The 27,439-nt window shown below is 38.4% G+C and overlaps 1 protein-coding gene across 1 annotated transcript in view; it reads left to right on the top strand.

The window, feature by feature from the left end:
* acap3b (ArfGAP with coiled-coil, ankyrin repeat and PH domains 3b) overlaps positions 1–24,875 on the top strand; it is a 105,490-nt gene extending 80,615 nt beyond the window's left edge. The window contains exons 10-24 of the mRNA XM_051676468.1: positions 1,065–1,076; positions 10,336–10,448; positions 10,556–10,607; positions 12,047–12,147; positions 12,254–12,365; positions 13,991–14,199; positions 15,464–15,533; positions 19,127–19,221; positions 19,345–19,571; positions 19,670–19,765; positions 21,031–21,123; positions 21,225–21,445; positions 21,827–21,936; positions 22,877–22,987; positions 23,085–24,875. Coding sequence (XP_051532428.1) covers positions 1,065–1,076; positions 10,336–10,448; positions 10,556–10,607; positions 12,047–12,147; positions 12,254–12,365; positions 13,991–14,199; positions 15,464–15,533; positions 19,127–19,221; positions 19,345–19,571; positions 19,670–19,765; positions 21,031–21,123; positions 21,225–21,445; positions 21,827–21,936; positions 22,877–22,987; positions 23,085–23,232 — 1,770 coding nt within the window. The 3' untranslated portion in view covers positions 23,233–24,875. The remainder of the gene's footprint in view (positions 1–1,064; positions 1,077–10,335; positions 10,449–10,555; positions 10,608–12,046; positions 12,148–12,253; positions 12,366–13,990; positions 14,200–15,463; positions 15,534–19,126; positions 19,222–19,344; positions 19,572–19,669; positions 19,766–21,030; positions 21,124–21,224; positions 21,446–21,826; positions 21,937–22,876; positions 22,988–23,084) is intronic.
* The last annotated feature ends 2,564 nt before the right edge of the window (positions 24,876–27,439 follow it).

Here is a 27,439-nt window from a genome sequence, read left to right as displayed (position 1 = left end):
ACTGGTTTCAATGTCATTTTAGTGGATGTATGAATTCAACTCCCCTCAGGTTCACCTAGGTGTCCTAGCAGAGTATCCACAGTTGCGGTTCATCGCATTAAAGGAATGTTCCATGGTCAATACATGTTAAGCTCAATTGACAGCATTTGTGGCATAATGTTTATTACCACAAAACATTTATTTCAACTCGTTCCTCTTTTTCTTTAAAAAAAAAAGCCAAAATCTAGGTTACAGTGAGGCACTTACAGTACAATGGAAGTGAATGGGGGCCAATTTTTGAATGCTAAAATACTCACGGTTTCAAAAGTATAGCCACAAGACATAAAGGATATGCATGTAAACATGATTTTAGTGTGATAAAATCACTTTCAAACCTTATCGGTGTGAAGTTATAGCCAATTTTATAACTTCATTACCATGATGATGCAATGCCAACAAACCCTAAAACGACTGTAAAAATTACAATTGAAACAACTTTATAGCTCAAATAATAAATGGGTTTTAACAGAAGAATTAATGAAAGTGTTTTTTTATAGAAAATTATAAGCTTCACATTTCTGTTTAAATCCTCCAAAAATTGGCCCCATTCAGTTTCATTGTAAGTGCCTCATTGTAACCTTGATTTTTGCTTTTTTTTAAAGAAAAGGAGGAGCGAGTCGATATTATTTTTTGTGGTAATCAGCATTATGCCACAAATGCTGTCGATTGGGCTTAACTTGTATTAAACCCGGAACATTCCTTTAACTATGGACGCATTCCAGTTCTTTTTGTCATGATGTTTTGCTTAAAAATAAGCTCGTGTTCATTTCTGTAAAATAAATGCCACTTGGTTTAATATTTTGTATCCAATGCAATGACATTCATACATTTAAAAGTGTGGCTTAAGTGTCCAAATACTTTTTGGGGCCTCTGTATTTAAAAACTGAAAATCAGCAAAAGAATTACTGAACATTTAGATAGATTTCTCTTACTCATGAATGCATTGTAAGATTGTTAATCAAGTCAGTTGTCACTAATTTTCTTTTTCTCTCCATATTTGGTCTCACCGTGCCGCCCATATTCAGACTTTGATGCAGGTGAGTTCATTTTCTCATTTATTTTGCTATGAATACCTCGTTAATAAAAAGATAATTGAATGGTAATATTGCTCATTTTGCCCTTGGTTTGGCCATAGCTGTCCATGTTTAAACTCACAGCATTGTGTTGAACTATCCTTGTGTTGATGCATGTTGTGTTGTAGAGTTTATTCTGCCTAGGGGTGGTACATTGATTTGTTGTCTATAAAGAACTGCTTTTTAGCAGTCACATGCCATTCACATTTGATGTATTTAATGTGTGTGTGTAGCACGTTGGGGAGACAGGGGGACATTACAAATGCACATGGACAGTGGAAATATCTGATTTTAGAAAGTGTACAAGAGGTTAATATCCCAAATATTGAAATTGTTTAATTCCTTGCAGTTTTCATGAAATAAACTAAAACCTTTTCACTGGAGCCAAATGCTTTCAGCCATTCAGGACCTTAAATGGCATTTCCAGAACAGCTGGTGTCCATTTGATGTAGCCTACTGGTATATTTTATGTGCAGTAGTAGGAGGATAAGTCTTGTGAAAGATATCTCATTTTTTATGGCAAAAGTAAAGCAGACAACCAGCCTTTATTTTCAGGCACGTGAGGCTAAACTTTCCTCCTCACCCGCTAGCTTGTATGTCACTAGGACACTGGGGAATTTCATCTCGGCAGAGCTCAAAGGAGCGTATGATGGGATCTTTGAAATGGAGCTCTTATGACACGCAAGTTTATACATTGTGACAAGTTTCTGGTTAGTCTCGGGGGAAATGAGGAAGCGGGAACCAGCTTACACACTTTAGTGTTATTTATTTTCTGACAGAAACTCAGAATGCTCAGATGCTCAAATGCTCAATAAACAGAAACTCAAATGCTCAATAAACAGAAATTAACGCTCTCTCAATGCAGGCAATGTCATCTTGGACTCAGGTCCTCTTCTCCCCAACTGGCTGCTTTTTATCTCTCTCCAGCTCTCACTGCAACACAAAACAGCTGTAATTTCCCCAGGTGTCAATCCTTATCACTGTAAAAAATTATTTTCAAGACAAGTATTTTTGTCTTGTTTTCCTGTAAAATTATTGAAACATTCTTAAAACGTGATTTATTTACTTGTCAAGCAAAAATGGGATAAGATACTAAGTCTTGTTTTAAGATAAATCTGACAAAATTTGTGAACATTAGACTTAAAACAAGATAAAAAATCTGCCAGTGGGATAAGCAAATTAAACTTAATTCAAAGGGAAAACATTTTCTTGTTTTAAGTCTAAAGTTCACTAAAATTTGATTAGATTTCTCTCAAAACAAGACTTAAAATCTTATGCCAGTTTGCTTGTCAAGTAAATAAATCACATTTTAAGAATGTGGAAAACAAGACAAAAATACTTGTCTTGAAAATAATTTTTTGCAGTGTACCGCTCTTCCTCTCCTGGCCTTGCTCGCCACAGTCGTCTCTCGACCACGCCCCATCACCATAATATATATATATACAAGCATTCTTCTTTTCTTGGATGCAAGGTTTGGTGTCGGTGTTGTCTGCTTGGAGACTTCAAGTAATACATAACCTACAGTATAAAACTTCTATGCAGAAGTTCAATTTTTTTAGTTTGTAGCGGGGCTATCTATTTTATCGACCAATGGTAGATGGGGCAGGTGTTCAGAAAACCAGTATGAGAAGTCATTATTTTTTCAGATCCTCTTGTTGTACAGAAATTATACACTTCTCTGTAAACTTTTATATTTTTGCGCTACGATCACACACACAAAAAAAATAAAATCAATAAAGTTTTTGGCAAATAGCAAATCCTCTAAAATGTCAAGATTTTGATGTTGGCTTGACAATGCCTGGTCTGAAAGTTTTAAAAGTTTGAAGGTTATACAGGGCTTATGCAGTCCTCGTCAGACAGAAAGTCATACAAGCAGACAGTGCATTACTGCATTAAGTAAGTGGTTGCTAAGGTCGTCCAAGTAGTTGCTACAGTAGGTGATTGCTAGGGTCATCTGGTCAGTTACTATGTGTTGCTAGGCTGTTCTGACTTGTTGATAGAAATTGCTAGGGTTTATTGGGTGATTTACTAGGCGTTTCTATGGTGTTCAGGCTGATTTCGTTCTGGTTGTTGGCGTTTCTAGGGTGTTTTTGCTGATTGCTAGCCATTTTCTGACTCATTGCTAGGCTTTTCTGACTTGTTGCTAAGGTGTTATGGCTGGTTGCAAAGGTGCTCCTGCTGGTTACTTGGCTTTCTTAGTATGGTGTTTCTAGGGTGTTTGAGCTGATTTGCTAGCCATAGCTAGGGTGTTCTGGCTGGTTGCTGGCTGTTTTGGGTTGTTGCAAGGGTTTTCTGGCTGGTTGCCTGGGTGTTCCTGCTGGTTGGTAGGCATTTCTAGGTGGTTTTAGCTTGCTGTTTCTGGCTTGTTGCTAGGCATTGCTAGGGTGTTTTGTCTGGTTTTTGTTAGGCATTTGGGTGTTCTGCCTGATTGCAGTGCTGTTCTGGCTTGTAGATAGGTGTTGCTAGGGTGTTTCTTGGGTGTTTTTGCTGATTGCTAGCCATAGCTAGGAAGTTCTGGCTGGTTGCTAAGCTTTTTTGGGTTGTTGCTAAGGTTTTCTGGCTGGTTGCTAGGATTTTCTGGCTTGTTGCTAGGGTGTTCCTTCTGGTTGCTAGGCGGTTCTAGGCATTTTTTTAATTGATAGGCCCAGTTATGCTTTTTTGGCTTGCTGCTAGGTGTTGTTGGGGTGTTCTAGCTTGTTGCTAAGCATTGCTTGGGGAGGGGGAGGGGGGTTAGCTGGTTGTTTGGGGGTTTCGGGGGGGGGGGTGTTTCTAGGGGGTTCTGACTGATTTCTGTGCTGTTCTGGCTCGTTGTTAGATGTTGCTACATTGTTTTGGCTGATTGTTAGATGTTTTTAGCCATTGGTTCAGCCAGAAGTTAATATGTCAGGCTGCTCAAACTTTTTAGGGGAAATTAAACAATGAAAACATGCATTGAACATTAAGCTTGATCAGGAAATATTAACTTTACCATATCAACTATCATTTTTAAAAGAGATGACCTGTGGTAAATAAACCCGTCAGGGGGCTCCAGGTGGGCCTATGGGAAGACTCTAAGTCGACTGAGGCCTGAAAGTGTTTCCAAGGGCACTTTGCCCACTTCTGCCCTGGCCAGCACCTCTAAACATAGCAGATGGTAGGCACCCGATGCTAAGGGAGGGCAAGAGGTGGCGTGCCAAAAAACATGTACAAATTAGTGCCACCAACTGCCCCTGGCAGGCGAAGCTTGATTCAAAATGGGCTGCAAGCACAAATGCGTTGCACATGCAAACAAACACACGTGCAAGTGTGATTCCTCCATAGGGCAGCACTGTTATTTAGATGAAGACTTGCAGATGAAATGAGCCACTTGCTTCAGCAACACAAATGATTTTGGAGGACAATGTGAAGTAAACATTTAGATGACAGTCTGATTTGTGGCTCCAACTGAAGTAGTTAAAGAAGTTATCAGATAAGATAAAAGAGAGACAAGCAGAGAAGATGAATATAGCCAGAAAACAAGGTCAAAAATAAATTTGTCACAAAAGAACACACGCTTCCACAAAGCAACATTTTGGCCCGGTGACCTGTTGACGCTGAGTGGAGATTAACACCTTTACCATGTCCAGTCACATAGCCTGTGAGAAACATAGTTCACAGACCCCTCCTATCATCAAAGTGTGGGGAGGACATGACTCTCTGACCTCACGGTCATGTCTTGCATGCCCACTGTGAGTATGTGTCGCTCAAACCATGGGTGATGCTGTTCTTTGGGCTAGTGGTAGTTCAAAGATGCACTTTGAATTTATTTAAAATGACAGTTGAATAACATGAACTAGATTTAACCATAAGAATACTTAGTTCTTTCTGTACATAGTGACATTGTATGGACATAGATTTTTGGGGTTTTGTAAGAAAATATATTAAAAAAAAATAAATATATATATATATATATATATATATATATATATATATATATATATATATATTATTTTGTTAAGGCATTTGATAACCAAGAAAAAAATGGTATGTTAGTATAATGTTGTCTTAATGAATCACAATTATCATCCAAAATTCCATCCAACGGACTAGGAAATTAGTATGTGTACTCGTCATATAAGCATTCTTCAACCGTTGCACACAAAAGGCAATGAAGCTGCATGTGTTTACACAGCCACCTGCAGTCCCGAGGGCCGTGGGAGGAGGCGTCCAATTGATTTATTCAAATCATTTATCTGCAGAGATGCCTCAATAGTGTCTTGCCCTCTTCCTTTCTGTCTCTCTCCTCCCTTCCATACCTCCAGTGACAGAGTTACTATCTCTCTGGCTGTCCCACCACCTCGCCGTTTTACTACCTCCTCGTGTTGCATCTGTCACTTCCTAACACATGCGCACACACTAACTCATTCCTCGCACACTGGTCTTTTATTCACATCTAATATGATTGTGACACTCTTGGGATTTCCCTTTCTCAGTCTCTCATAGAGTTATGGTATGTCGCAGGATCAGCTGCGCTAGGTGGATGTATGAGCACGCTGTGCTAAAATGGATCACAAAAACGGGTAAATAAAGGACTTTGAACAAGATTGCATTCGTTTGATATTATTAAGCTGTTGGGGATTGTGAGCAATCACATTCTTTGTGATCAAGGATTTTGGAGATGATTTTGTAGATGTGAAAATTCTTTACAAAGTTTCTGTTTCATATGAATGTATTTTTTTAACAAACCTTTGGAAAACAGAAAATGCAAACAAGGTTCCTTTTTGTTTGTTTTCGGTTTGTTCTCGTTTGACTCAGCATTGAATTTTTATGGACAGAGTTTTTTGTTTCTAATATTTCTACTATGTTTTATATCCTTGTGTCTTAAATAATGACATTCTGGACTTTTTTGCTTTCAAAAATGTAGATACATATTAGTCTATTTCTTGTTTTTTGTTTCTCTCTCCTTTTCTCCCCAATTTGGAATGCCCAATTCTCAATGTGCTCCAAGTCCTTGTGGTGGCGTAGTGACTTGCCGCAATCTGGGTGGCGGAGTACAAATCTCAGTTGCCTCCACGTCTGAGACTGTCAATCCGTGCATCTTATCATGTGGCTTGTTGAATGTGTTACCGCAAGACATAGCACGTGTGGAGGCTTCACGCTATTCTCTGTAGCATTCACGCACAACTCACCACGCGCCCCACCGAGAGTGAGAACCACGTTATAGCGACCACAAGGAGATTACCCCATGTGACTCTACCCTCCTTAGCAACCAGGCCAATTTGGTTGCTTAGGAGACCTGGCTAGGGTCACTCTGCACGCCCTGGATTCGAACCCACGACTCCAGGGGTGGTAGTCAGCGTCAATACTTGCTGAGCTACCCAGGCCCCCTTCTATTAGTCTATTTCTAAGATTTATGCATTTTAATTTCACAACAAAATGTCATCAAATTAAATTGTGTAATTTTAACAAATTAGATTAATAAAACTTTTAAATATATATATATATATATATATATATATATATATATATATATATATATATATATATATATATACACTATATTGCCAAAAGTATTCGCTCATCTGCCTTTAGACGCATATGAACTTAAGTGACATCCCATTCTTAATCCATAGGGTTTAATATGACGTCGGCCCACCCTTTGCAGCTATAACAGCTTCAACTCTTCTGGGAAGGCTTTCCACAAGGTTTAGGAGTGTGTTTATGGGAATTTTTGACCATTCTTCCAGAGGCGCATTTGTGAGGTCAGACACTGATGTTGGACGAGAAGGCCTGGCTCGCGGTCTTCGCTCTAATTCATCCCAAAGGTGCTCTATCGGGTTGAGGTCAGGACTCTGTGCAGGCCAGTCAAGTTCTTCCACACCAAACTCGCTCATCCATGTCTTTATGGACCTTGCTTTGTGCACTGGTGCGCAGTCATGTTGGAACAGGAAGGGGCCATCCCCAAACTGTTCCTACAAAGTTGGGAGCATGGAATTGTCCAAAATCTCTTGGTATGCTGAAGCATTCAGAGTTCCTTTCACTGGAACTAAGGGGCCAAGCCCAGCTCCTGAAAAACAACCCCACACCATAATCCCCCCTCCACTAAACTTCACAGTTGGCACAATGCAGTCAGACAAGTACCGTTCTCCTGGCAACCGCCAAACCTAGACTCGTCTATCAGATTGCCAGATGGAGAAGCGTGATTCGTCACTTCAGAGAACGCGTCTCCACTGCTCTAGAGTCCAGTGGCGGCGTGCTTTACACCATTGCATCCGACGCTTTGCATTGCACTTGGTGATGTATAGCTTGGATGCAGCTGCTCGGCCATGGAAACCCATTCCATGAAGCTCTCTACGCACTGTTCTTGAGCTAATCTGAAGGCCACATGAACTTTGGAGGTCTGTAGCGATTGACTCTGCAGAAAGTTGGCGACCTCTGCGCACTATGCGCCTCAGCATCCGCTGACCCCGCTCTGTCATTTTACGTGGCCTACCACTTCGTGGCTGAGTTGCTGTCGTTCCCAATCGCTTCCACTTTGTTATAATACCACTGACAGTTGACTGTGGAATATTTAGTAGCGAGGAAATTTCACAACTGGACTTGTTGCACAGGTGGCATCCTATTACAGTACCATGCTGGAATTCACTGAGCTCCTGAAAGCGGCCCATTCTTTCACAAATGTTTGTAGAAGCAGTCTGCATGCTTCATTTTATACACCTGTGGCCATGGAAGTGATTGGAACACCTGAATTCAATTATTTGGATGGGTGAGCGAATACTTTTGGCAATATAGTGTATATATATATATATATATATTTGTTAAAAATTAGATCAATTTGATTGAATTTTGTTATGAAATTTAAATGCGTAAATTTTACAATAATTTTTGAGTGTTAGTTATTTTTGGAAGTTGGGCCAATCTAAAATTATATTGAAAAAACAAACAAACTACTACTTCTACTTGTAATAATAATAATAATAATAACATATTATACAATTTAATAAAAAAAATAAACAATTTTAATTAAAAAAAGGTCGTTATTTTTATTATTTTTAATTTATTTAATGAGGATTGGGCAGTGTGGCCATATAATAGAGATTAAGACAGAAAGGAAGACAGACAGACAGACAGAAAGAAATAAAAAGAGAGAGAAAGAAAAAGAATGAATAATAATATTTAAATATACTATCAAATGGGGCCTGGGTAGCTCAGTGGTAAAATACACTGACTACCACCCCTGGAGTTCGCTAGTTCGAATCCCAGGGCGTGCTGAGTGACTCCAGCCAGGTCTCCTAAGCAACCAAATTGGCCTGGTTGCTAGGGAGGGTAGAGTCACATAGGGTAACCTCCTTGTGGTCGCTATAATGTGGTTCGTTCTCGGTGGGGCACGTGGTGAGTTGAGCATGGTTGCCGCGGTGGATGGCGTGAAGCCTCCACATGCACTATGTCTCCGTGGCAACGCGCTCAACAAGCCACGTGATAAGATGCGCGGGTTGACGGTCTCAGACGCGGAGGCAACTGGGATTCGTCCTCCGCCACCCGGACTGAGGCAAATCACTATGCGACCACAAGGACTTAGAGCGCATTGGGAATTGGACATTCCAAAATGGGAGAAAAAGGGGAAAAAATCCAAAAAAACAAAACAAAAAAAAATATACTATCAAATATAAAATAAATATTTTTTTTATTATTATTTTTTATTTTTTTGGTCATGTCTCAAAAGAATGGTGTGCTGAGGTGCTATTTTTCAGTGACTCTACAGCTGAAATATTTAGCAATTTATTAAAAACTGATGAAGTTTAACCAGAAAGATTGGTGACATCAGGGCAAATCAATAACCTTGGGAATCGTAATCACTTTCAAATTCAGATTAGCTGTAATTATTGATTATCTCTTTTGACTGCCTATTATAATTAATATTATACAGCTTTATAATACAGGCTTGAAAGGCAGATTAAAATCCTTAAGTGTAATAGCTGTCTCGTGTAATCCACTTGTGTGAGTGTGTGGGAGCTGGAAGAAAGAGGTTCTCGGTAGGGGGGTTGAGAGGGCAATAACTTTTGCTTGATTAAACAGCAATGGTCTAGTGGACTGTCAGACAGATGGACAGGGCATTTTCAAACGTTGGAAGCTGGGAGCACGCATGAGTTTAAAGGAGGAACACCGCTCGTAAATCTGTGAAAGACGGCTTAGTTTCTGTATTTGGCAGTGAAATAATGTTTGCGGTCGGCACTCTGGTGAGGTCAGGGAGCAAAGGGAAGAGCTGGGCTCATATATCGACAGCTGTATGTTAATCATGTGGATATTGAGCGGTGGAAGCGTGATGCGCGAGCTTGATGTTGTCATTCGCCTTTCACTTGTGCTCAAGTGAGGAGTGCGCACGAGATCAATGAAGTGCTTGCCTTTGACTTTGATGTGAGATGACATTACTGTAGAGAACGCTTTTAAGGAGGAAAAAATATTTTCTCCATAATTACTGATGCTACTGGATAAACGCCTTTTAAAGATGAAGATATTTGGGAGGTTGAAGTATGCCCTGGTAAGTTACGTTTTGTGTCAATATAAACTGTTGAGGTATTGCTACAATTTTTTGTGTGGTTCATATTATTAGCTATTTGTTGCATAGAATTAAACTTTTATTTATTGAGTGATTTGGTAGTTTATAAATTATTTATCAATTTTATTTTTGATTTATTATTTAGTTTGTTTTTATTTAGTATTCTATATTTATATATTGTAAGTGCTTTATTTATTTTATATTTCATAATGACATGGTATGATTTGGGAAGGAGAGGTAGCGAAGCCTTAGGTGAGCACATATAAGTGACCCAGATTTATATAACGAATTGATTAGTGAAAAATACTGGAAAGTCAGTGTTGTTTATTTTGGTTGAGAATCATTCATTGAGCATATCATATTTACTGATATCTACTTGTTAGTACAGTGATTGATCAATACTTGTCACAGGGGCTTCAGTGTCAGAGGAAGCTTGGAGGAAACTTTAGGAGACGGCAGGTCATTATTGATTGAAATTAGAGGGATTAGATATGGCTGCTGTATCATGGGGATTATGTTTTGATTTATAGGGATTAAGTGTTGTCTTTTTTTTGTCTGTCTCTCAGAAGACTTAGCAGAACAATAAGTGTTGTCAGTTTTGACTGCTGAGGACAGGCGAGAGGACCTCTGTCTCTGTGTGTGCACTTACCTGCAGAAAGTCACTTGTGTTGAGCATTACTCACAGGTGCTCTGTTTTGCATATGACAGGATTTTGCTTATGATGACTCCAAAGTGGAATTTAATGTGGATGCTCCCAATGGTGTGGTGATGGAGGGATACCTGTTTAAGAGGGCAAGCAATGCTTTCAAGACATGGAACAGGTAAGACTCTAAATTTGTGATTGTGTTTGAAAGTCTGTGCCTCTTTCCTTGTGTGAGGAGTTACATTTTTGAATTTGATATTAAGTAAATTTTTCCTCTCCTACCAGGCGATGGTTTTCAATACAGAACAGTCAACTTGTCTATCAGAAGAGGCTAAAAGTAGGTGGTACAACTGTAATTCAGATATTCTTTCTTTTTTTCTGCTGTTAAATGTTTATAACCGTGCTTGCAAGCAGGGCCGTATCAGACCATTCTGGCGCCCTAGGCAAGATCCCTATTTGGGGGGGTGGGGGGTTATGGCAGAGGCCTCCTCTTTGGCACCCTCCCAGCAGAGAAACAGCCCTGCTTGCAAGGCAAGTCTGTACTGATGTTCATCAAACATTCTGGGTAGGGTTTGTTCTATAGTAAATATATATAAATAGTAAACTTCTGCTACCGATTAATCACCTTACTCTTAACCATTACAATCAAACTTTTGTTTTAGAGATAATTTCAGCCTCATATGTGCTATCTTTTTTGCTTTTTTAAAACTTTTTATGATTTAAGATTGGTCTACCACCCCTGGAGTCGCAAGTTCGAATCCAGGGTGTGCTGAGTGACTCCAGCCAGGTCTCCTAAGCAACCAAATTGGCCCGGTTGCTAGGGAGGGTAGAGTCACATGGGGTAACCACTCGTGGTCACGAATAGTGGTTCTCGCTCTCAATGGGGCTCGTGGTAAGTTGTGCGTGGATCGCAGAGAGTAGCATGAGCCTCCATATGCGGAGTCTCCGCGGTGTCATGCACAACGAGCCACGTGATAAGATGTGCGGATTGACTGTCTCAGAAGTGGAGGCAGCTGAGGCTTGTCCTCTGCTACCCGGATTGAGGTGAGTAACCGCGCCACCACAAGGACCTTCTAAGTAGTGGGAATTGGGCATTCCAAATTGGCAGAAAAGGGGATAAAAAAAAAAATAAAAAAAAGATTTAAGATTGGAAATTTCTTTTTTTTTTTGGGGGATTTTTCCCCTTTTTCTCCCAATTTGGAATGCCCAATTCCCAATGCGCTCTAAGTCCTCGTGGTCGCATAGTGATTCGCCTCAGTTCGGGTGGCGGAGGATGAATCTCAGTTGCCTCCGCGTCTGAGACAGTCAACCTGCGCATCTTATCACGTGGCTTGTTGAGCGCGTTGCCACGGAGACATTATAGCAACCACGAGGAGGTTACCCCATGTGACTCTACCCTCTCTAGTAACTGGGCCAATTTGGTTGCTTAGGAGACCTGGCTGGAGTCACTCAGCATGCCCTGGGATTCGAACTAGCGAACTCCAGGGGTGGTAGCCAGCGTATTTTACCACTGAGCTACCCAGGCCCCCAAGATTGGAAAATTTTAAAATCTCCATCTGACTTGCACAGATTGAATGTTCTTCATTCAAAAAGTAACCGACAATGAGGACGTCATCATAACATTTGCATTCTGAATTCCAATTTTTTTTTTTTTTTTTTTTTTTTTGCATACTGAATTGTTCTTTCCTTTCTTGAATCTATTTAATCATATAGCCAGCTTCACATAAAATCTTGTTATTATTGTGACCTAACATTGTAACCTGCCGTGTGTTGTAGGATGTCTTGACCGTGGTTGTAGAAGACCTAAGGCTTTGCTCTGTAAAACCATGTGAGGACATTGAGAGGAGGTTTTGTTTTGAAGTGGTTTCCCCTACAAAGTGAGTGCTGTGACATATGCACTCTGTGATTTTTCATGTATGAGAAGGTATGAGAATGTTTAATGTATGAGAAGTTTCTAATAGCAAATCAATGTTCCCCCATCAGGAGCTGTATGCTACAGGCTGAATCTGAGAAACTCCGTCAAGCTTGGATCCAGGCGGTTCAGGCGAGCATCGCTTCTGCCTATAGAGAGATTTCTGAAAACTATTACATAGAGGTCAGTCCGACCAAATACTTTGCATCTACATAAAAATACATGTTGGACCAACAATAGTCTGCCAAATTGTGTCCCAACTAGCCTAACAGAGTTGTCTGAACAAACAATTTCATATTGAACAATATTGGTTTGCGATTTCCCAGCATGCATTGCAATATAATCAACTCATGCAGTTATGTAAGGCATTTTTGCTGTTTGCTGACTTTATTTATTGTTGTTTTTTTGTTGTCACCGAAAGTCAGTTGTACTGTGGTGATGTTAGGAGCTCAACTTTTAACTTAAAGGGTTAGTTCACCCAAAAATAAAAATTCTCTCATCATTTACTCACCCATATGCCATCCCAGATGTGTATGACTTTCTTTCTTCAGCAGGACACAAACAAAGATTTTTAGAAGAATCTCTCAGCTCTGTAGGTCCATACAATGCAAGTGAATGGGTGCCAGAATTTTTAAGCTCCTAAAATCACATAAGTCAGCATAAAAGTAATCCATAAAACTCCAGAGGTTAAATCCATATCTTCAGAAGCAATATGATAGTTGTGAATGAGAAACAGATCAATATTTAAGTCCTTTTTTATTATAAATTCTCCTCCCTGCTCAGTCAATCTCCACTTTCACATTCTTCTTCTTGTATTTTTGGTGATTCACATTCTTCATGCATATCGCCCCCTACTGGGGCATTTTAAATATTGATCTGTTTGTCACACACACCTATCATATCACTTCTGAAGATATAGATTAAAACACTGGAGTCGTGTGGATTACTTTTATGCTGCCTTTATGCGCTTTTTGTAGTGTCATCATTTTGGCACCCATTCAATTCCATTGTATGGACCTACAGAAAAAATCACAATTTGTGTTCAGCAGAAGAAAGAAAGTCATATACATTTGGGATGGCATGAGGGTGAGTTAATGGTGAGAACATTTTTGGGTGAACTATCCCTTTAAGTTTGTTGATTGTCACCGTTATCGAGGCTTTGTTTGTTATAAGTTGAGGTCTATTGTATGTCGATGACAAACAGTTATGTATGTAGTGCCCTGCCTTGCAAGACATGCCTCTCTTTGGAAGCAAAGACTGCAGTTAACTTCATGTAAAAGTAATAGAAATGGTAATACAATAAAAGTTCTCGTATTGCGAAACGATAATTGGCTGAATAGGAAATTAGTTGTTCTCTCAACAAGAATTTTTGCATTTAGGGAACAAACAAATTCACACTGAATAAACAAAGCAATGTTACTGAGGACAGTTAAGACAGTTGTTGAGAGAACGTAAAAAATCTTACTGCATCATGTTGCCTTGATTGTTTTTTAAGTTTGCTCAATTTGTTTTTACAGTGAAGTGTCAATGACGTGTAAAACAAGTGCCACACAATTATGACATTTATGCATTTGGCAGATGCTTTTATCCAAAGCGAATTACAGTGCATTCAAGGTATTCTTTATTCTGGGCATCCAACCCATGACCTTTTCATTGTTAGCACCATGCACCAATTGAGCTACAGGAACAAATTATAACCAAAGATCAGAATTAAAAACATTTCTAAAAAGATGTTGGAAGTTTTCCATAGTTAAACATATCAAGTAAGAATATCTTAAATAGATCTATGTCTTTCTACCATTCCACAGCGTTTAGATAGAACAGCATCTCCCTCCACGAGCAGTATAGACTCTGCCAGCGAGCCAAGGGAGCGTATTATTAGGGGAGAGAGTATTCTACAGCGGGTCCAGTCTCTTCCAGGAAACGAGATCTGCTGTGACTGCGGTCAGGCTGACCCGCGCTGGGCCAGCATCAACCTGGGCATTCTGCTCTGTATCGAGTGCTCTGGCATTCACAGGTGAGAGGTTGATGGCTTGTTGATGTTTTGCATTTTTTATTGCATTTTGCCCTTACCAGCTGCAGCCGCACTGAGCGAAAAGACATCGTCGATCACTTGGTTTCTATGTCTGTCGCATTGTGCTGGGCAACCCCACCCATGGTGAAATCTCATTGGTCCAAAATTCCGCTCCACATAGCTGTATATTAGACATCAAATATGTTCTGATTGGTTATGATTTTGCAGCATTGCACAGCTTTTTTGCTTTCAATATGTACAGACAATTTACTCATCACAGAGAACTGTCCTGCCTGGTTAGGACATGGTGTAAACAAATAAAATGTTTTCATTAAAATTAATTTATTTTTGGGTGACGTAACCTAGGCCAAACAAATAATAATATTAATCAATATTATCACTTTTCAAGAGCCAAATTAAGTCTCTCCCTACATTATTTCAAAAGAATATTGTGTTTCACTCTGAGGTACGTCACATTATGGCATTATTTGCATCGCAAATGCCATTTCATGTTGTCTTTTAAACTATTGCAGTTTTATGTTTGCAAATCTGATATTGTTAGTTATATAGTGTTGGGATTAGCCATATAAATCAGGCCGCTATGTTACTTGTACTCATGGCAAACATCATTCAACATACAGTCGTCAAACAGACTCCCTGAACATCTGTGGCACCATCTGCCTCCATATTGATTTGACCATAGATAGGCAGGCCTTAAAAACACCTGCGTCATATATCACCCATGACTGATTGAACCCAAACAGCAGAATGGGTTTACAGGAGGGCAGGTCCTCATCCTTCAGTATATGACGCTTATGTACACATACTGCATCATTCCCTCATGGTGAAGCACCTAATTTTGCTTGATCAGTTCCTCTGCGGATTACCGGCGCCAGCCTGCTAATCAGATTAAATCTCTCCCACCTTCTCAAAGACGGGTGCCCGTGACCACAGATAATACAGCGGCCTTATAAGACACTGGGGCATTAGATTTGATTTACTCAGACACAGCGGGGCCTGCAAATGGAGATGCAGATGTAATTCTGTCAGGTTTCGCCAGGAGGCAAACACAGACATATTCTGCCATTAGGGCTTTTGCCTAGTACAGTGAAAAAAAAAAGAGTTTTATTTGTCTCATGTCACAGCAGAATCTAACAGGATATCTTATTAAAAAAAAAAAATGTCCCAAATCTGAATAGTGCCACATTGATCATGTTTCAAATTAATCCCATGTTGGAATTTTAAGATTTGTATTTAATCTCTGCAGGAGTTTGGGTGTCCACTGCTCTAAGGTTCGGTCTTTAACTCTTGATACATGGGAACCAGAGCTTATGAAGGTAAGACCCCAATGAGACCTTCTAAATGTATGACTCTCAAGAAACCTGTCAACAAAATTCCTGGGTATTATTTCACCTAAAAAACAAACAAAAAAACAATTGTCTTTTTTACGTTTTTTTCCACACTGTGACATTATTTTCATGACAATTAAGCAAATTTTCCCCTCATATTCTCATTACTGAAATCAAACAAATCTCATTGTCATTACTGTATTGTGGAAAAAATAAAGACGTTTTATTATATTAAATGGTAAAGTATTTAAAATATGAATTTATATTAAATAAAATGAATATTATATATATATATCCTCCTGAGACCTGAGCGTTATTGCTGTGTGCATTATCTATTTCCCTTTTTGATTTGTAACTAGCAGCACCTAACAAACATGCAAAAAAAAAAAAAAAGAATAATTTTTTGAAGAGCAAATTGATGTCCTCATATAGGGACGTGGGACTAAATTGTGAAATTTTAAATAATACCAAGCTATAGAAAGTCAGAATTTTGTTTAATATCATATTGTTTACATTTCCAGGAGTGTTGGCTATTCATGTTTTTGAGACATTACAGACATAACAGTAAAGTGATTTTCTGTAAAGCTGCTTTACAGAACAATATGTATCGGGAAAAGCACAAATAAAGCTATACAAATAAAAATGATTTTACTCGATTTTACTTTTATGTTACAATGTCTTTTTTCTACTTTGGCAACAAAATCTCAATGTTCTCTCTTTGCACTGTCAAACAAACAAGTGAAAGCCAGTGCTTAAGTATTTTACCAATCAGAAATTAGCATAATTAATTCTGAATAAGTAATTCCAAGCATCGTCCAATTGCTGCCATCCATGTTAATATAAAATGATACATTATAAATTCTGAATATGTGTACTGATTACCATTGTCCCATGTTTGCCAAACAATTTGAGTGGTGCAAACATCATCTGCAACCTGAAACTGAACTATTGGTCGGATGGAAAAGCTATAGGATGCTCCCATGCTCCCTTGTTCCCTTGCTGCCCAATTAGTGAATGACTTAACCTACAGTGTGCTGTCTGTCTGCAATGGTCTCAGAATATGCACCTTATTTTCATCCTAATTCCACATAAAGCCTCTGAAAGCAAAATGTTTCTGCTTTTGGATAAACCCATTGATTCTCAGTGTGATAATGCATAGTAAATATAGGATTTCTAAGGGGAAAATAGCCATGTAGTCAGTGGTCATTGTGTTTAGCAGCTTGCCATTTCACTCGATACAGAAATCGCTCAAATTTTGTAAATGGCATATCCGGTGGAACTAGAGATTCTAATCTTTTTGACTCAAACAGGTTTCAATGTAAAAACTTAATGAGGTTTCTTACCAGGTTTTTCCCAAAGACACTGAGATCGTGCCATGTTTTTTTTGTCATATGACACCCGTGCGTCAAAGTGTAACCCTTTACTGACAGCCCAGATTGTCCTGAACTAAGATCAGTCGGTTTAAATGAAATTAAATTATGCATAGAGTATAGCAAAGACAAAAAACACAGTCCACACAGAAGGATGAAGGGTGGCACGAGGTTATATATACTGTGTGTGTGTGTGTATATATATATATATATATATATATATATATATATATATATATATATACAGTTGTGCTCAAAAGTTTGCATACCCTGGCAGAAATTGTGAAATTTTGGCATTGATTTTAAAAATATGACTGATCATGAAAAAAAACTTTTATTAGTCTTTTATTTAAGGATAGTGATCATATATAGCCATTTATCGTCACATAGTTGTTTGGCTTACCTTTAAATCATAATGATAACAGAAATCACCCAAATGGCCCTGATCAAAAGTTTACATACCCTTGAATGTTTGGCCTTGTTACAGACACACAAGGTGACACACACAGGTTTAAATGGCAATTAAAGATTCATTTCCCACACCTGTGGCTTTTTAAATTGCAATTGGTGTCTGTGTATAAATAGTCAATGAGTTTGTTAGCTCTCACATGGATGCACTGAGCAGGCTAGATACTGAGCCATGGGGAGCAGAAACGAACTGTCAAAAGACCTGCGTAACAAGGTAATGGAACTTTATAAAGATGGAAAAGGATATAAAAAGATATCCAAAGCCTTGAAAATGCCAGTCAGTACTGTTCAGTCACTTATTAAGAAGTGGAAATTCAGGGATCTCTTGATACCAAGCCAAGGTCAGGTAGACCAAGAAAGATTTCAGCCACAACTGCCAGAAGAACTGTTCGGGATACAAAAGAAAAACCCACAGGTAACCTCAGGAGAAATACATGCTGCTCTGGAAAAAGATGGTGTGGTTGTTTCAAGGAGCACAATACGACGATACTTGAACAAAAAGGAGCTGCCTTTACTGCGCCAATGCCACAAAAAAGCCCGGTTACAATATGCCCGACAACACCTTGACACGCCTCACAGCTTCTGCACACTGTAATTTGGAGTGACGAGACCAAAATAGAGCTTTATGGTCACAACCATTAGCGCTATGTTTGGAGAGGGGTCAACAAGGCCTATAGTGAAAAGAATACCATCAGATGTTTTGGGGGTGTGTGAGCTCTAAAGGCACAGAGAATCTTGTGAAAATTAATGGCAAGATGAATGCAGCATGTTATCAGAAAATACTGGCAGATAATTTGCATTCTTCTGCACGAAAGCTGCACATGGGATGCTCTTGAACTTTCCAGCACGACAATGACCCTAAGCACAAGGCCAAGTTGACCCTCCAGTGGTTACAGCAGAAAAAGGTGAAGGTTCTGGAGTGGCCATCACAGTCTCCTGACCTTAAGATCATCGAGCCACTCTGGGGAGATCTCAAACGTGCTGTTCATGCAAGACGACCGAAGACTTTGCATGAATTAGAGGCATTTTGCCAAGACGAATGGGCAGCTATACCACCTGCAAGAATTTGGGGCCTCACAGACAACTATTACAAAAGACTGCACGGTGTCATTGATGCTATAGGGGGAAATACACAGTATTAAGAACTAAGGGTATGCAGACTTTTGAACAGGGGTCATTTTATTTTTTTCTTTGTTGCCATGTTTTGTTTTATGATTGTGCCATTCTGTTATAACCTACAGTTGAATATGAAACCCATAAGAAATAAAAGAAATGTGTTTTGCCTGCTCACTCATGTTTTCTTTAAAAATGGTACATATATTACCAATTCTCCAAGGGTATGCAAACTTTTGAGCACAACTGTATATATATATATCTATCACGCTAGTGTTTGTTTTACTTTCTTTCATTTATGAATGTTTAAATAATAATTTTAAAAAATGATTCTGTTACATTAATGAGAATTTGGGGGTAAAATGTGCATAATTGTCATGAAACTAATGCAAAGATCCTTATGATCCTGTAAACAGACTTCTTTTTCTTTATGCAAATATATAATTTCTTTTTTTTTCTTCTTTTTTTTCTTTTTTTTGGGGGGGGGGGGTGAAATGTGGCCAGGACATGTTTCCATGAAATTAAAATGTTTATTGTCATGGTCATTGCATGGTTATGGTTATTGTGTTTTATTATTATCATTATTATTCTTATTGATGGAATACTGCTTAATGATTGATTTCTCTTTAGTTAATGTGTGAGCTTGGCAACACAGTAATCAACCAGATTTATGAAGGCTCATGTGAAGAACAGGGACTAAAGAAACCTGGTCCCAACAGCTCAAGGTCAGCCTGCAGCTTACTCTCTGCCAGTGCATTTGGTGACACAGATTGATAAATAACTATGATGATTTTTCCTTTATATGTCAGTATGTTGTCATAATAGCCAATGTTGCATGTTTTATTTAGGCAAGAGAAAGAAGCGTGGATCAAAGCAAAATATGTGGAGAGGAAGTTTTTGAAGAAGATGTGTGGCTCAGAGGTCTTGGTGGAGGGCAGCAGAAAATTACATCATTGGAACGTGAAAAAGTGCAGGAGGTACAACAGCTCCATCAGAGAAATCAGAGAAGCTCCTAAAACACGACGGAGATACAGACACGACACTGGCATTGTGTCGCCTGGAAAACTTTCTGCTGGTAATTGCCTGGTCATTTCTAAACATTCACAGTTGGTTTAAGTATTTATTGGATAAATTGGTCACTCACCTGCCCTGTTCTTCTCTCCTTGTCCTCAGCTGCTGCAGCCGCAAAGTTTAGAAGAGAATCTTTGTTCTGTCCAGATGAACTTGATTCCCTCTTCTCTTACTTTGACACAGGCTCAGGGCCTCGTAGTAAGTTGCCCCACCAGTGTGATTTCTCAGCTTTTCTTAATGTATTTAATTCTTTTCTGATATTTGTGAGTTTGTTTAGAAAATTTTACAACCCTATTGAGAATATGTTTGGGTCATATTTTATCCCAAAATCAAGCGAAGTTATAAATAAAGAATTGTATTTTCTTTTAAAATTTCTATTTTTAGGACCATTAAGATTTTTTACATTATGACATTTTTTATTACATTTAATCACATTACACCACCCCCCCACATTATGGTAGCATTTGTTGTACTGCCTTTTATTTGTACTCTTTTATATGAAAAAACAAAACAAAAAAATAGTAAAGTAAAAAATTGCTTTGTTGCAGTTATAACATTCTAATGAGAATCACCATTGAGAATAATGGGTAAAGTTCAAGTAAAATGTCCAGACACAATAACTGTCATAAAAATGTTGCCATGCAAAAATCTCAAGTTAAGTTCAAGTTGTATCATTTTTGGCACAATATTGATTACCACAAAATTTTTTCCCTCCTTTAAAAAAAATAAAATAATAATAATAAATCTGTGTTACAGCGAGTCACTTACAATGGAAGTGAATGGGGGCCAGTACGTAAACATTAAAATTCTCACTGTTTAAAAAATAAAGCCACAAGACGTAAACAACATGCATGTTAATATGATTTTAGTGTGATGAAATCGCTTACTAATCTTTTCTGTGTAAAGATATGTCCAAATTTACAACTTTGTTGCCATGACAACGTAACGCTGTAAACCCAAAAACGATTGAAAAAGTTGTGATTTAAACAACTTTACAGCTCAAATAATACACGTTTTAACAGAAGAATTAATGTAAGTGCTTTTATAAAATTTTAAGCTTCACATTTCTGCCTTTAAACCCTCCATAAATTGGCCCCATTCTCTTCCATTGTAAGTGCCTCACTGTAACTGTGATTTTTTTTCTTTTTTTTTTTTTTTTAAAGGAAGGGCGAAAGTTTTTATTTTTGTGGTAATCAACAAATGCTGTCAGTTGAGCTTAACTTGTATTGAACCCGGAATATTCCTTTAAAATAAGCTTCATTTAAAACAATAAATAAATAAATATTTCTTTTTTTTTTTTTTTTTTTTTTTTTTTTTTTTTTGGGTGTGACCTACACATGTATTCGTAAGATTCACCCAGTTATAGTTAAAAAAGAATAATGGCTAGTCAAGCATTGGTTTGTTTTTGAGAAGGCTGTAGTGTGAGTAACGTGTCCCTGGCTTGGCACTCATTGGCCCCGCAGGTCTCAGCAGTGACAGTGGGCTTGGCGGCAGTACTGATGGCAGCACGGACATCCTGGTATTCGGCTCAGTGGTGGACAGTGTCACTGAGGAGGGTGAGCCAACTTAGTAACCTGAGTCATACTTGTACCTCAGTAAATCCCTCTATCTGTCATTCTTTATCATCTCCCTCTTTATCATCTTTGTTTCGTTGCAGAGTGTGAAGACTCTGATGAGTCCAGTGGGGAGGTTGATATCGAGCAGGAAGCTTCAGATCCGGAGGACTTGCGAGAGCTTGACCCAAGCACACTGCTCCATAAAGCGTCACGTGCCAGGAACCTGCCAGTCATGGCTGAGGCACTCGCACATGGTGCAGATGTCAACTCTGTCAATGACGAGGATGAAAGCAAGAGTCCATTAATACAGGCCATCTTAGGGGTGAGACTTCCTGTTGTCATGTTAAATCGTGTCAATTTCTGCACCACTAGTGTCTCCAAATGGAATTGCAAATATATTGACTGTTTTCAAAAAGGTTTCCCGAACATTCACTGTACATTCTATTGCAATGTTTTGATTGCGCCACAGAGTCAGTGTTTACACTTTTTGGGGCAATTAACATACGAACTGCTTACTTAAAGTTGGCTATCCACATTAATATAAGACTTTTTTTTTTTTTTTTTTACATTTTGAATATTTGAAATGAAGAAAGAAATGCACACATCATATCTGGGGTTAAATTCAATTCTATTGTGTTTATTTTACTGACTGTTTCTGCTGATGTCTAACATATTTCTCACTCCATCTCCATCCCTCTCACAGGGTTCTCTGATAGCTTGTGAGTTCCTGCTGCAGAATGGAGCAGATGTGAATCAGAAGGATGTACGAGGACGGGGACCCCTCCACCACGCCACATGTCTGAGTCACACAGGGTGAGAACTGAGTCAATGCTGCAGCACATAATAGCTCTGTTCCTTAAAGGGATAGTTCACCCAAAAATTAAAATTCTCTCATCATTTACTCACCCTCATGTTATTCTAGATGTGTATGATTTTCTTTCTTCTGCAGAACACAAATTAAGAATTTTAGAAAAATAACTCACCTCTGTAGGTCCATACAATGCAAGTGAACGGTGATCAGACCTTTGAAGCTCCAAAAATCACATAAAGGAAAATCCAAATGACTCCAGTGTTTAAATCCATATCTTCAGATGTAATATAATAGGTGTGGGTGAGAAACAGAACAATATTTAATTCTCTAATTGTTTTTTTACTCTAAATATCCACTTTGACTTTAAATTTCAGTTGTGAAAGTGAAACTTGATTGGCACCACATGTGACTTTCTGATGTGAAAGTGAAAGTGGAGATTTAGGGTATTAAAAAAAAAAAGGACTTCAATTATGATCTGTTTCACACCCACACCTATTATATTGCTTCAGAAGACATGGATTTAATCACTGGAGTCATACAGATTGCTTCTATGTTTCCTTTATCTGATTTTTGGAGCTACAAAGGTCTGATCACCATTCATTTGCATTGTATGGACCTACAGAGCTGAGATATTCTTCTAAAAATCTTTGTTTGTGTTCAGCAGAAGAAAGAAAGTCATACACATCCGGGATGGCATGGGTGAGTAAATGATGAGAGATTTTTTTGGCGTGTACTATTGCTTTAATCTAGTGAGCTGCTAGATAGCATTTTTTGCATCATAGGCATGCTATCATTCATAATGCCTATTGCTTTTGTCCTTTACCTTATCAAATAATACACAGTGCATCTTTTAGATATCACAGGTGCTGAAGGGTTTCTGCAAAACCTAATTTAACAATTACTGTAAGACATAATTTAACTATTGTGTTTATGCGTCCACAGACAGGTGTGTTTGTTCCTAAAGCGAGGAGCTTCTCAATTGGAGATCGATGAGGACGGGCAGGACCCTCTCAGTATCGCCGTCCAGGCAGCCAACGCAGACATAGTCACACTGTATGTCAAGCACTTTCTTTTCCTTTCAGGCATTGGTCAATCTATTATGTGAAGCTTTAGCACGGAACTCATGTTTTGCTCTCTCTGTCTCTGTCAGATTGCGGTTAGCTCGGATGAATGAAGAGATGCGGGAAGCGGACGGTCCCTTCGGACAGCCAGGTCAATATCCCAGCAGCAGTCCCACAGAACAGCAGTACAAAAAGTGTATTCAGGAGTTTATCTGCCTCACCATTGATGAATGCTAGGGGGCGCTCTCGAGCAGTGATAGACTATGGGGAGAAGGACATTTTAAGTGTGTAGCTTTAGTAAGGAGCGAGTGAAATGTTCAACCTCCTCCCTCCCGACCAGTCACCTGACCAGTTAGTTTACACGTTGTGTTCGTATGTATGTGGCTAACACAAAATAATGAAATGAAACCGCTATTTGCAGTATGTGACAGGCAGAGCTGTATTGAATTTATGTGCATCATGCCAACGTGATGTTAATCGTAATATAATAATGAATTGAATGAAGTGATGGATTAATGGGCCAGCTTCATCTCATTAGATTGAGCTAAAGTTCATTTCGTATGAATTTGAATTCATTCGTGATTCAGAACGGGTTTTCCTATTGTTACTGAGTCAACATGTTCAAAATATGACTGTGCGCACTTTTCCTACCGACAGTATTTGTTTTTTAAAGAGTAAAGAGTTTTTCTTTTTGTTTGCTATTCTGCCTCATGTTAATATTTAATGTTTGTTGTGCTTTTATTTATGTTCCATCCTGAGGATTAGTGCAATGATAACTGGAATAGAACTCAAAAAAACAATCGGTATTCATGTAAATTTTTCTTATTCAGTAAGGTACTGAAGGCATTTCCATTTGTCTAATTAAACTTTTGACATCTTTTGCTTTTGGAAAAACACTTCAAGACTCAACTGAACCAGCTGTAGGCCTACTCATCAGTCGCCCCCATACGCTAATGAAACGGGTGTTTTTCGACCCCTTTAATGTTTTAGAGAGATGCCAACTATTCAAAATTATTTATAGAACCTATTAAATTGGTCTGTTTTATATATTTGTACTTGTATTGCCAAGCTCCCAAATGACTGTAACGTGATTTTTATTGTAAACCGCTTGTCTAGAGCAGTACGTCTGAAGAAGTAGTCCGTATTTGCATGCTTTTACTCGCTCGCATACCAAGGCAAATGTGCCTGTCTGTATTAGCAAGCATGGTTCCTTATTTTAGCCACCTGATTCTGTAATTATGTGAAAATGCATGACTGCAGATGACATCTGCTTTGTGTTTTCCATTTTTGTTTTTTATGCAGATGATCCCAGTTTTAAGACTATGTCAGCTTGAAGTTTCAAACAGGCACTCATGGGTCAGAAGTGGGGGTGTGGTTTAATGCGTCAGTCACTTGGTGATCAGTACAGTGTCGGCATATGAACAGATTTTTCTTTTTCTTCTTAATTGAAAGAAAAAAACCCAATGAAAAACTTTGCTTGGAGGATGGAAAACATTTTCAGAAACCTTCGGTCCACTTATTTTTTTTTAAATGTGAGAATAGAGAGAGTGCAGAAAATAGGTAGTGTTGAAGGCCTTGTAAGGGACCAGTTCAGTGGTTGTAGCTGGATTTTCTTTTTTTTTTTTTTTTTTTTTTTTAAATGTCGACCTGAAAAATGCTTTTTATCTGCTGTGCTGTGAATATGCTTTGAACTGTTCTCGAATTGCTTGCTCTTTCTCTTCATTCAGCTGTGGTTCTTTCATTCAAACCTTTAACTCATTTTCTCTCACATCATTCGGTATAATCTGTTTTCACTCTGTTAGGTACCATTCCGTGTTTGAAAAAATTCTTGTATTGTTTGTATGGCAGAAATCGTAAAAAAAAAAAAAAAAATAAATAAATAAATAAATAAACTTTTGTCTTTTGAAACACTGAAAACAATAAAACAAGCAGTCTTGAGCTCAATTCTCCTCTGCTTTTTCTATCTTATGACACTCTCTGCATCAGTCTGTAATTTCTTAATAAAAACTGTTTAAGGAATTACGAAGATTTTGCAGACAGTGAGGTGGAGGGGTGGGTGACTATTCTTTGTTATGATCTTTGGGTTGCGGTGTTGGTAAAGGGCTGGTTTAGAGGACTATTCAGATACAGCAGATTCAGATACAGAATTCACAAAAATTTGTGTTTCATTTATGAGACCCATAGTTGTTTGGTGACACCAACAATGCAATAGTTATCTTTTCAGTGGGTTTCCATCAAAGATCCCCTTTGGATGGATGTTTCTAGATGGGATGTGGTTTCTGTGTTATTATTGTCATCATTTATATTGTGATGATAATATTGTCTTACCATGTATCATTCCTCTTTTAGAATCCAGTATACCTGTGAGTCCACAGAGAGTAAGACGCAAGAATTTACGAGTGAGTTACGTTATGTTACACATTGTTTATTACTGGGTGTGGCTCTTTCACTTGGTATGGTGTTCACTTTATGGGTCTCTTACCTGATTTAAAAGGATTCTGTGATTTCACTTGGGTGCTAATGAACAAGTGACTCAATGACTCCATTAGTGTATCTTGAAAATGATCAACATGGTTTCTACATTCTCCTGTTGAGGAAACAGCAGTTTTTCCCCCAGGTTTTTCCTTTACATGAATCACACTAATGGAAATTGTGAGTTTAACTATCAAGAATGTACTACAAAAATCACAAAAGTTGTTTATTCATTGTGTACAGTGACCCTCAAAGTATTTGGACACTTAAAGGGATAGTTCACCCAAAAATCTCTCATCATTTATTCACCTTCATGCCATCCCAGATGTGTATGACTTTCTGTCTTCTGCTGAACACAAACAAAGATTTTTAGAAGAATATCTCAGCTCTGGAGGTCCATACAATGCAAGTGAATGGTGACCAACATTGTAAAGCTCCAAAAGCACACAAAGGCAACATAAAAGTAATCCATAAGACTGCAGTGGTTAAATCTATGTCTTAAGAAGCAATATGATAGGTGTGGGTATGATCAATATTTAAGTCCTTTTTTACTTTAAATTCTCCTCACTGCCCAGTAGGTGGCGATATGCACGAACAATGTGAATCGCCAGAAACAAAAGAAGAATGTGGAAGTGAAAGTGGAGATTTACAATATAGTAAAAAAGGACTTATTATTGATCTGTTTCTCTCCCACACTTATCACTTCTGAAGATATGGATTTAACCACGAGTTGAATGGATTACTTCTTATGCTGCCTTTATGTGCTTTTGGAGCTTCAAACTTTTGGGACCCATTCACTTGCATTGTATGGACCTACAGAGCTGAGATATTTTTCTAAAAATGTTTGTTTGTGTTCTACAGAAGAAAGAAAGTCTTACACATCTGGGATGGCATGCGGGTGAGTAAATGTTGAGAGAATTTACATTTTTGGGTGAATTATTCCTTTAAGCCACACTTAAAAAAATGATTTGTCTTTGCATTGATAACAAACAAAAAAAATCTAACCAAGTGGCATTTGCCAACAAATGATGCTAAACCTTTTTTTCTTAACTTGATTGACATCAAAGTAATTACTTTTAACCATCTGGTCTTGAGGTGATTTTTAGTGGATGTGTCCTAGCAGAGTAACCACAGTTCATTCATGGAGTTCATCACATTAACTATGGACATGTTCCACAACTGTGCTTGTGACATCTAGCCACTTGGTTTGACATTTGTCATTCATGCATTGTCATTCAGACAAGTGTGGCTTAAGTGTCTAAATGTTTTGGTACCACTGTATTTATTTTTGGGAAGTTTTGACAAAGTATGTTTGGATGTCACATCCTAGAATATTTGTAACTACACAATGGAAGCAGTTTGGTCATTTCCTGTTGTTCCTTGATGCTTTCAACTGGCTTGAAGAGCCGCACTATGAATTTATTCAATTTATTCTCAGTTCATGCACAAAAACTGAAACATATCAGTAGAGATTTCTCATGTGTCCAGCCAGAAGCAGGTTAATCAAATTGGGGCAGGGACATGACAGTACATTATCAATTCTTGGGGAGTCTATGACTCCTACACTAACTTGTTTCTTTTTTCAGATGTCACCACGTTCACTGTCATCTTTTGGGAGTTTTCGCACATGGCTTCATACACCCCCAAAACACTAAGCCTCTGGGATGTCATAAACCAGTGGCCCTGCAGATTCGCCAGTTGCTTTATAAGCATATGAAAGACTACGATACAGGATGTCTTCATGCTCATCTTAAAGAGTAATATATGAAAATATTTAAGTGAAAGCTTTAGGGTAGTGATCGATTTTAATGATATAATTGGTACTGCTTTTAGATCTGGCCCTCTCCTAAGGCTCTTGGTGGAATTTTGTGGATTAATTCAGGTTTTATAGTTTTTATAGCCTTTTAAGGTTCACGTGTCCCTTAGCTCTCCTGTGTGGTCTGAGCTAAGTTAAGCAACTTCCAGTGTTTGA

The sequence above is a fragment of the Myxocyprinus asiaticus genome, chromosome 37 (assembly GCF_019703515.2).
Source record: "Myxocyprinus asiaticus isolate MX2 ecotype Aquarium Trade chromosome 37, UBuf_Myxa_2, whole genome shotgun sequence".
Classification (NCBI taxonomy): Eukaryota; Metazoa; Chordata; class Actinopteri; order Cypriniformes; family Catostomidae; genus Myxocyprinus; species Myxocyprinus asiaticus.
Note: the sequence above shows the minus strand (reverse complement) of the source record. Positions and strands in the feature narration are given on the sequence as shown.